The 11,625-nt window shown below is 41.6% G+C and overlaps 1 protein-coding gene across 2 annotated transcripts in view; it reads right to left on the bottom strand.

Moving 5' to 3' along the window:
* Positions 1 to 10,924, bottom strand: part of TBC1D9 (TBC1 domain family member 9) — a 110,161-nt gene extending 99,237 nt beyond the window's left edge. For both annotated transcript variants that reach the window (XM_044767217.2, XM_044767218.2), the window contains exon 1: positions 9,949 to 10,924. In XM_044767217.2, coding sequence (XP_044623152.1) covers positions 9,949 to 10,078 — 130 coding nt within the window. In that variant the 5' untranslated portion in view covers positions 10,079 to 10,924. The remainder of the gene's footprint in view (positions 1 to 9,948) is intronic.
* Positions 10,925 to 11,625: the final 701 nt, after the last annotated feature.

An 11,625-nucleotide genomic window follows, 5' to 3' on the forward strand; every position in this document is an offset into this window, starting at 1 on the left:
TTTGCTACAGCCTTCCAGCACTCCTACCTCCATGCCTACGTTCTCAGCTCTCCCAAATTTATTCATCCTGGTTTGATCACTAAGTTAGCAATGGCTCAGCAAGACAAACCTGCCTTTTCTTTCTTTTATGTCTTTATAAAGTTAAGCACTCTGCACACAGTTGGTACTCAAACATATTTCTGACAGAACAGCTTACTGAGGATATTACACTTTTGATTTTGCGTAATGAGAAATTGTCTTGATCTCTTGTGACGTCCTCTAACTTGAAGTGCCTATGTTCTAATTTACTGGGATCCACAGAACTCCTAAAATTGCATGTAAATTTTTTGAGTGTTTTAGATTCTCAAGCGGGGTGGTAAAGAAAATACGAAAGAATAACATACAGAGAAAATAAAGTATATATCATTATAATTAGTCTTGTAAAGAAAAATAAATAAATACATAAGCAAATAGGCCACTCCTTATTAGCTGTGTGACCCACGGCAAGTCACTCATTCTCTACAGCCTTACTTTCCTGTTCTGTAAAATGGGGATAAGAATAGCACCCCCGTGATAATGGCAAAGTAATTTGTGCCACTATCTGTCACCGAGGACAGCTATACAATTAGCTCACCTGGGGAAAAGAGAGGCTCAGAGAGAAGAGACCTACATGTGGGGTGCTTGTTATTTTGGGAGGCATCTGCTTCATCCAGGAGGGGCTGCTGAGTGGCCCAGAGACTGGGTGTGCTTTTAGCAGAATCATAGACTGGAAAGGGAAGTCAGGGCCGCCAAAGAAGTCAGGGCCACCCAAGAGGGCGGGAAGCTAATGACATTCCTCTCTCTTTGGGTTGAGACCTTAGAGGCCTACAACCTAATCATAAATATGAATGCTAAGTAGGCAAAACTACCCAGGTGAGAGCTCAGTTTTCAAATATATCAATACCTAAAATTAATGCGATTCTGGTTTGCAACTGGCAGAAAACAATCTTTCTTATAGAATACAGCATTCTTATAGAATACATCCTCTTCTGCGTCCAGTTACTTCTACACAGTAGAAGTAAAATATCCAGTACATAATCAAAAGTAGTCAGGCATAAAAGATGACATGATGGCATGAAGGAAAACTAGGAGAAATAAGAGACAACAGAACAGACCCACGTGGGCTCAAGATCTTGGAGTTGAACAGAGACTTCAATATATTTGAAAAGACAGTGGATGAGAAGTTTATAAAACCAATAAAAGAGAGATTGAAGGCCTCTACCCCAAACAGGATTTTTAAAAGTCCACAAGTAGCCAGATCACAGTAAAACTGCAGAAAACTAAAGTCAAAGAGAAAAACTTAACAGCAGCTGGAGCAAAGAGACATATTACCTATAAAGGAGCAATAATTCAGAGTGACAGTTTATTTCTAAAAAGAAAACGTAAATCAGAAGACAATGGAACAATACCTTAATGCGCTTTAAAAAAATTAACTGCCAACCATTCAAAACAAAAATATCCTTCAAGAATCAAAGCATAACAAAGACCTTTTCAGATACACGAAAACTGAGAAAATTTGTCACCAATAGGCTCTCATTAAGGAAAGAGAAAAGGACAATTTTTTAGGCAGGAGAAAAATGATTCCAGAAAAAAGGAAACATGAAAGAAGAAAGTACAACAAAAATGGTAAACGTGTGTGGAAATCTAACTGAATACATACTTTAAAAACAGTGGTAATTATATGTTTTTGGGTTGAAAATATATAAAGAATTAAAATATGTTACAATAATGGCATATAAATTGGGGGTGAGGGTAAATGGAGTTAAAGTATTCTAAGGTCCTTACATTATCTGGGAAGAGATTAAAAGTACCAATTAAAAAATTTTAAGTCCAATGAAAGTACCAATTAACAATATACTTTGAGGAGCTGGCCCATTGCATAGCAGTTAGGATCACATGCTCCACCTTGGCAGCCCAGGGTTCACATGGTTGGATCCCAGGCACAGACCTACACACTGCTTCTTCCTTAGCGAAAAGAGGAGGATTGGCAGCAAATGTTAGCTCAGGGCTAATCTTCCTCAAAAAAAATAAAAATTAAATTTAAAAATATATATACTTTGGTAAGTCAAGAATGCATTATAATCACCAGAGTAACCACTAAAAGAATAGTGAAATGAATATAAACTTGTAGCTAATAGAGGCTTAAAGTGTAATCATTAAAAAAAAAAATCAACTCCCATATCCCACCAAAGGCAAATAAAAAGAACACAGAGCAATCTCTATGTTCATTGCAGCATTATTCACAATGGCCAAGACTTGGAAGCAACCTAGGTGCCCATCAAGGGAAGAAAGGATAAAGAAGATGTGGTATTTATACACAATGGAATACTGCTCAGCCATAAGAAACGATGAAACCCAGCCATGTTGTGACAACATAGGTGGACCTTGAGGGTATTATGCTAGGTGAAATAAGTCAGAGGGAGAAAGTCAAATACCATATGATCTCACTTTGGGTGGTGAACATGATGTAATCTACACAGAACTCGAAATATATTTATGATGTACAACTGGAAGTTATATAATGTTATAATCCAATGTTACCGCAATTTAAAAAAATGCTCATTTAAAAAAAAGAACATAGAGCAGATGGAAAAAATAGAAAGCATTTAATAAGATAGTAGATTTAAACACAAGTCATGTGTATATTGACTAAAGAATCCATATAAAAGGCAAAGATTTTCAAACTGGATGAAGAAAAAAGTCAACTCTCTGCTTCTTATAAAAGACACATCTAAAACATAAGGATATAAAAGGTTGAAAGTAAAATTATAAAAAAGATAGCCATACAAATGCTAACCAAATAAATCTGTTCTAACTACAATAACGAAGCAAAAAGCAATCCTGGAGATACTGACAAACATTTCATAATGATAAAATGTTCAATTCACCAGAAATATACTACAATTATGAACACATATACACCAAATAATATAGCCTCAAAAACAGAAAACAAAAATTTTAAGAACTACAAGGAGAAACAGTCAAAATGACAATTATGGTGGAAGAACTGAACATACCTCTCTCTGTAAATGACAAAATTAGAGGATTAAAAAATCAGTTAAGATATGGAAGATTTGAACACAAGTAGCAAACTTGACCAAATGAACATAAAGAAAGCATTTATCCTGCAACTGCAAGGTACATATTCTTCTCAAGCATAACATGTAACATTTACAAAAAAGTTGATTATCAACAGGGCATAAAACAAGTCTTATTAAATTTCAAAACAGTGAATTATATAAAATATGGTTATGGTTTCTGACTGCTGTAAAATAAATATCAAAATGTTTGGAAGTTAAGAACTATATATCTAAAGATTTTACTGTTTTCCTTTCTCTCCCCAAAGCCCCCCAGGACACAGTTGTGTATTTCTCGTTGTGGGTCCTTCTAGTTGTGATATGTGGGACGCTGCCTCAGCGTGGCTTGATGAGCAGTGCCATGTCCGCCCCCAGGATTCAAACCAACGAAACACTGGGCCGCCTGCAGCGGAGCGCGCAAACTTAACCACTCGGCCACGGGGCCGGCCCCAAGAACTATATATCTAAATAATTCAAGATCAAAGAAAAAGATCATAATGGAGAACAGAAACTATTCTAAATGAAATAATCACCAAAATACTACATATCAAAACTTAGCTTCGGGGGCGAGCCCAGTGGCACAGGGGTTAAGCACGCAAGTTCCGCTTCGGCAGCCCGGGGTTTGCTAGTTTGGGTCCCGGGTGCAGACACGGCACTGCTTGGCAAGCCATGCTGTGGTAGGCATACCACATATAAACTAGAGGAAGATGGGCATGGATGTTAGCTCAGCAACAATCTTCCTCAAGCAAAAAGAGGAAGACTGGCAACAAATGTTAGCTCAGGGCCAATCTTCCTTGCAAAAAATGAAAGAGAGAAAGAATATTATTAACAAATTTCTGCCAATATATTTGAAAACTTAGATGATAAGGATAAATGCTAGAAATAAACAACTCAGCAAACTGACAGTAAAAGAAAACTGTAAAATATTTGAATAGCTGGCATTCCATTCAATAGACCCACGAAGAAAACTTCAAGGCCTGATAGCCTCACCAATGAATTTTGCCAAACATGTCAGGATGAAATAATACTGCTATCGCACAAACTCTTTCAGAAAATAGAACACAGAGTGAGCACTGTTTTTAGGGCCAGTATAATCTTGATACCAAAATTTGACAAGGATGTTGTTAAAAAAAAAATTATAAATCAATCCCACTAATTTATAAGGATGCAAAAATCCTAAATAAAAGATCAGCAAACAATTTTAATAAACATATAAAAACAATAATATATCACAGCCAAGTTGGATTATTTTATATAAACAAATTTGGTTAAACACTTGAAAATCGGTTAATATAAGTCACCATACTAAGAGATTAAAAGAGAAAAATCATACGATTACCTCAATAGATACTGAAAAGCATCTGAAAAAATTCCAGTCATATAGAATTGTAATAAATAAAATAAAAATAAAATAAAATAAAATAAATAAAACTGTCAATATTCTCAGATGATATGACTGAGTATGTAAAAAATACAAAAGAATCTACAGATAAATTACTAGACTTCATTTCATAAGTTAGCTAGGTTCTGGATACAAGACAGATACAAGGTCAGTATAAAAAAACTCTATTTCTATAAGTTAGCAAAAAAGAATTAGAAAATAAAAATTTAAAAGACACAATATACAGTAGAACAAAAAAATATGAAATACCTAGGAATAAACATAATAAAAGATGTATAAGACCTCTACACAGAAAACTATCAGCATCATTGAGAGAAATTTTAAAAGATCTAAATAAATAGAGGAATATACCATGTTCGTGGACCAGAAGACCTGATATTACAAGATCCCAATTTCGCCCAAATTTATAGACTCAATGCAATCTCAATCAAAATCCCAAAAGTTTAAAAGTCTGTGTTGTTGCTGTTGTTTTGTTTTGGTGGAACTTAATAAGCTGATTCTAAAATGTTGTATAAATGTAAAAGACAAAGAATTGCCAAGAAACATTTAAAGAACAAATAAGAGGACTTGATCTAACGAATGTAAACTCTTAATGTAAAGCTACAGTGCAAAACTATTGGTGAAAGAATATTCCATAAGACAAAAGAATTAGACTAGAGACCCCAAACAGACCAACACATATTTGGGCACTTGATTTATGATCAAGGTAGCCCTACAAGGGCAGTGGGAAAAAATAGTCTTATGAACAAATCATGCTGGCACAAGTGGATGTCCACAAAATTTTTTTAAAAATAAACTTAACCCTACCTCACACAACATGCAGACATTAATTCCCAGTGAATTGCATACAAATATAAGGGTTAAAACTGTGACGTTTCTAGAAGACAATATAGAAGAATATCTTTATAACCTCAGAGTAGGAAAGGACTTATTGAACAGGATGCAATAAAACACTAACCATAAAGGAAACAGAATCTATAAAGGATACAGACATTAAAATTAAGAACCTCTGCTTATCCTTAAGAGAGGGAAGAGGCAAGTAACAGAATGAATATTTTGCCACACAAATAACCAACAATGAACTCATATCCAGAATATATTAAAAATACCTACAAATCAGTAAGAAAAAGACAAACAACCTAACTGAAAAGTAGGCAAGAGACTTGAACAACCACGTCACAAAATACTGTCACAAAATCAAATGGCCAATAAATGTGAAAAAGTGCTCAACCACATCAGTCAGGAAAAAACAAAATTAACTCCACAATGTGATATTGCTACAAAACCACCAGAATGGCTAAAATTACAAAGAGTGACAATACTGGCAAGGAGTTGGAGCAAGGGAAATTCCCATATGCTGCTGGTGGCAGTATATTGGTACAACTATTCTGGAAAACAGTTTGGTATTATCTACTAAAGTTGACGACACACATCACCTAGGAGCCAGCAATTCCCCTCCTCCGTATGGACCAAATAGAGATGGATGGCCTGCCCCAGGCACCAAGAAACACATACAAGAATGATCATGGCCACCTTATCCATAATGCCCAAAAACGGATCATACAAAATTCCGCCAACAATACAGTGGATAAATAGTGGATAAATGACTGTGGTATACTCATATAATAGTTTTCTGTACAGCACCGAAAAATGAACAAATTACAGCCACAGGCAACAACGTTCATAAATATCACAAGCATAATGCTGAGCAAAGAACCCAGACATAAATGAATATATACTCTATGATTCCATTTCATTCTTTGCTCAAAAAATAGGCAAAACCAAAATATTGTGTTTAGAGATATATATGTTCTTTGTTGGAAAAACTATAAAGAAAAGCAAGGAGGCACTTACCCAAAAACATCAGGATAGTTTTTTTTACCTTTGGGGGAGGGTGAGAGCAGCACTTGGGCCAGGGTCACAAGGCAGGCCCCTAGGGTATTGGCAATGTTCTGTTTTTCTTATCCTGGAGTTGGTTCCAAGGTGTTCATTTTGTGATAAATCATTGCACTCTGCATCTTTATTTTATGCACTTTTCTGTGTGTATATGAAATCTCACTTAAAGGGGGTTAAATAAATAAATCAGGTGAATCTACAAAGGAAAACTTCATTGCATCAATATCTATGCACTATAGTATTGCCTGGAATACTGGGACAAGAATAGCTCAGTTTAAAATAAAATGAGGGGGCTGACCTGGTGGCACAGTGGTTAAGTTCGTGGGCTCCACTTTGGTGGCCCAGGGTTCACGGGTTCAGATCCCGGGTGCAGGCCTACACTTCACTCATCAAGCCAAGCTGTGACAGCATCCCACATATAAAGTAGAGGAAGACTGAGACAGATGTTAGCTCAGGGACAATCTTTCTCAGCAAAAACAAATAAATAACATAAAATAAAAAGGCAATTGGGGCCCAGCCTGGTGGCACAGCGGTTAAGTGTGTACGTTCCACTTTGGCGGCCTGAGGTTTGCTGGTTTGGATCCCAGGAGTGGACACGGCACTGCTTGGCAAGCCATGCTGTGGTAGGCATCCCACATATAAACTAGAGGAAGATGGGCACGGACGTTAGCTCAGGGCCAGTCTTCCTCAGCAAAAAGAGGAGGATTGGCAGCAGATGTTAGCTCAGGGCTAATCTTCCTCAAAAAGATAAAAAATAAAGAGGCAAGTGTCCTCATTGTGGTCCATTATTTTTTATGGCTTTCTGTGCTAACATCTTACCAAGCACATAGACCATACATACATTGAGTGCTCCTGGCCAGTTCACACTGAGCAGGTTTCCCACTCATCCATTACCCATTTGCTGAGCAGACAATGGCACATTGGTCCCGATTATGCACTTTATATAAAGGTTCTGAGCTCTTCCAACAACTGATACCCAACACTTGCTCTTCCCTCCTGTCCTCACAGGCTGATCTTTTTCTTTCTTCATTTCTCAGCTCAAGTGTTACTTCCTCAGGGAATCTTTCCTTGCCTCCATCCCACCCCCTTCCCAGACTGGGATAACCAACAGTATGTTCCTTTCTTAGTGCTGGTCATTCTCAGTTAGCCGCCATCTCCCAGATCCATGCCTGGGTGGCTGATCCCTAGAAACTATGTCACCAGGACACCCTGTCCGGCTGGCTTCTATTGGGTTCCACTGATGAGAGGGCAATGGCAGAGGCTGGGAGGCAGGGAGAAGAGAGCAGTCAGGGCATGTTCTCTCCTCCCCCTTTTGGCTGTGGTCTGGGTGTCTAGGGGTGGCTGCTTCTCTGGAGGCCCAAGCTCCTCCTGCCTGGCTCCAGGTCACAGAGACTCCAGGAGCATCACTCCTGCCTCTTGTTTTTCAGGCCTAGGGCGCTAACAGCTCCCCACTGCTGGGACTTTCACTGGTTCTGGTAACCCTGCCTCCATCTTTCTTAATTGTCTTTTCACCAAACTCTCCTCATTTGAACCAGGCTGGATTCTGTTTTCTGCTGAGACCCTGCAGAGTGCCAATTTTCTATTACTTTATGTGTTTATCTCATCAACATCTCCCTTTTCCCATTAGGCTGTGGGCTTCAGGACACTGGTATTTCAGAAGTTGGCAACAAATATCTGTTAAATGATTTAGTGAGTTAATGAATGCATGAATGAACTCACATTCAAATTAGAATATACTATACCTAGTACAAGGATTTCTAACATGTTCCTGCTACATTTGACATGGCACCAATCCATCAGAGCAAATACCTCTGTTGGTTGAAAATAGCCTTTGTTGGCAGGAATATTTTTACTCACGATAATAATTTCCATTATTCTAGCAGTAAGTACAATGGCTATGAGTTCTCAGTTAAAAAGATCTAACTTTATCAGTCTGAAATAAGTCAGCAATGATGAGATTCCAGATGGACTGTAGGTAGTAACAGCTCTAAGAGTCAGTAGGAACACAATAAAAATGTTCACTAGAAAAAGAAGGCTCTGCATCTCTGAATTTTTCATAACTTATTGCAAATGACTCTAGAAAATAAATATCTAGTAGTTACATGGTGTAGGAGGGTGAACTCCAGGCAGGAAATGTTCTTTGTCAATATAGTAAACGATCTACTCTCCATCTCTCCATTGTTGTTTTCGATTTAAAAGACAATCTGGGCTGATCCCAATATTAGATATGCAAGTTACACATTAAGGTATATAGTTAGACAACTTCTAGAAAGCAACCTGGAAAATTCTGATTCTAGGCCACTAATCAGAATTTCAAGAAGAGGGTCTGGAGCCCTGCAGCTTCCTTTCTCTTTTATGGTAGAAAAAGTGCAGAAAAATCAAATTACCCCCAGGCGATGTCATGCACTAGCAAGATCTTTCAAACCAATATGTGACATTTGAATTTTAATCTTGAGAAAACTAGCTTATAAATTATAATCATAGCTAAATACACACTTTATCAGGAATTTTTAGTTCATACCAGGGCATTCTGAAAGCAACAATCTACCAAGCACACAAGCTCCTGGGGGGTGATATAGTCTGAACTCTGGCCTAAGAGGTCAAGGTTCACCTCTTTTCTGCAGTCCTTTCCTGGTTAAACCTCTCCTATTTCTTCAGCTAACTTTTTCATTGTAAAAAGTTATCCCAGTTCTGTTCATTCTAACCAACAGGGAGAAAGGAAGGTCCAATTTCTCTAGTATTGGGATGAGTTGGAGATTATTTGTAACCTCCCACCAGGCAAACTAGTCAGTTAATAAAGACAGACCGTTCTAATATGGCACTACTTGGGATATGAGTCTGACTGATTTGATAATCCTGAATGGTATGACATGGCTTCAGTAATACTAGTTACAGTATTAATAATACCTTGTGAGGGGGTTCAGGAAACAAGTGATTGAGTTAAAATAGTTAAAATGTAGTTATACTGTTAATTCTTTTCACAAGCAGACAACCTGCTATGTTTCCTGTCTAATTAGGTGCAACCAAAAAAAAAATTCCTTTTTCCTTATTCATTCTCTTCCGTCATAACTAATATAGGAAATGACCACACCAGCTCCTTAGTGATTGCTCCCTGAAACAAAAGAGCGTTTTAAACCTGATCCTGCTATTACCAGTAAAGAAAATGAAGTAAAAATTAACCGTCCTTCACCTCTCTTGCCCATATATAAAGCGCTATTTTTCAGAAGGGCGGGGAGAGGAAGGACTGCATTCAATTCCTAAGGGCCGATACTCCCCCGACCCCAGACTCACTCATCTCCATTCTCATCAACACCACCCACTTTGGGGGCGCCCAGTAGACGAAGGGCCCCATAGCCTGACAGGGTAGGAAAAGCAGCATCTTTTTCCCAGTCTCAAAATCACGACTCCTGATGCCTTCCATGCACCAAAGTGGGGCGGGTCGCCCAGCCCCGGACCGGGGACCGGGCGGCGTCTCGGGGGTCCGCAGCCCGGGGCCGCGGGCGGCGCCGCAGCGCTCCCGACCCCCTCCCGCAGAGACCGGCCGCGGGTCCTTACCCGCCAGTCCGCCGCCGCCGCCTCCATCGCCCGCGTGCCCCTTCCTCCGCTGCAGGATGAAGTAGGGGTTGGCCCTCTCGGTGATCCACAGCGCGTTGGCCAGCAGCACCTCTTCGGGGTTCACCCACATGTTCCCGGGTGCCGCGGGCGGGCGGACGCACAATGGGGCCGCGGCTCGGGTCCTGCACACAGCGGGGCGCAGGGGCGCGCACTCCCAGGCACACGCCCGCCCGCTAGGTGCGGCGGCGGAAAGCGACTTCACCAGGGGGCGGCCCGCGGCGCCCGAGCCACAACAAAGCCCCGGCGGGCGGCCGAGGAGGACGGCGAGGACGCGGGCGCGGCGAGCAGCATCCTCTCCGCGGCGCCGCCGCCCCCCGCGAGCCCGCGGCCGCAGACGCCCAGGCCCGCCGCGCCGCAGCCCGGCTGGGGCCCACGGCGGCGGGAGGAGGCGGAGGAAGGGAGCGGGGGGAGGAGGAAGTGGTGTGGCTCAGTCCCGGGATCGGCTCGGCGGCGGGCAGGGCTGCGGGCGGCGAGAGCTGATTCGGCCCCGCGGTCAGGGCCGAGCTGGGCTGGGGCGCGGCTGCCCCCGAAGCGCCGACTCGAGCTCCGGGCCCCTTTGATCTCTAGCCGCTCAGAGCCCTGGAGGTCACCGCGGTTAACACTCTATGCCCGGGCCACTCGCACCCGGGGCGAAGCCCAGCTCCCCGCTGGAAGGACGCTCCGGACACTGCGAATGAATGACGACAGCGAAGCTCACTTGGAGCGAACCCGGGTGACACCAGATTCCGCGGACGCAGGTCCTCCGGGCCGCTGTGGCTGGCTTTGGGGGAACCTTCTGGGGACCGTGTGCTAAGCACTCGGCCCCACGCATATCCCAGCAGGGAGGACGCTGCCAGCCTCCGTTGGGGGTGTGTATGTGTGTGTTTATGGTTGACGCTCTGTAGGCTAGCGCCACCCTTCTTCCCAGGAAATAAGTGTTTCAAGGTTCCAGACATCGGACTAGATACCCGGGTCGGAAGTGGACGCAGCCAATGGTTGTCGATGTTTTTGTTTCCTGCATCCCTAGGGCAAGTCATGTGCTAAACTTGTCACTGCCTGTAACCCCTCCCCCTCTCCATTCCATTGTAATTAAAGTGGCCCAGCTAAGTGCATTACATCACTTCTTTCCTTGACCTGTAGGGCACGAGCAATAGCAAGTTGGAAGCAGCCCAAAAGCTTAGAGCGACTAATTCACACCACAGCTGTTCCTGTATCAAGCATTTGGAGTTTCCAGGACCGGGCATGAGAGAATTCAGGATTTATCCACACTTAATAGATGAATTAAAATTTTTTAAAAATCATTGAAATCTGAGACACACAAAGGTCAGCTCGATCCCTAGACAATTTTGCTTTCCCCCAAAACTACAGGTCTCTTGTGATCACAGCCCATCTACCTACATATCTGATGACCTTTTTTCGCCTCTTTTTACACTCGGGAGATCTGTAGATAGCTCAGCAAAAAGAGGCTCTTCTTCTCAGAAGACGGTAATTTACCAAGCTCTGTTTTGTTATGGAAGTTGGACAATCCTAGGGACTTCGTTTCCAAAAGAGCAAAGCATTCAAATGAGAGTTTCTTGTGTGGACTTTAAAATGTGTGCTTGTGTAGCTCTCACTTGTACTGCTGAATTCCTTCCAATG

The sequence above is a fragment of the Equus asinus genome, chromosome 3 (genome assembly GCF_041296235.1).
Source record: "Equus asinus isolate D_3611 breed Donkey chromosome 3, EquAss-T2T_v2, whole genome shotgun sequence".
In the NCBI taxonomy this organism is placed as follows: domain Eukaryota; kingdom Metazoa; phylum Chordata; class Mammalia; order Perissodactyla; family Equidae; genus Equus; species Equus asinus.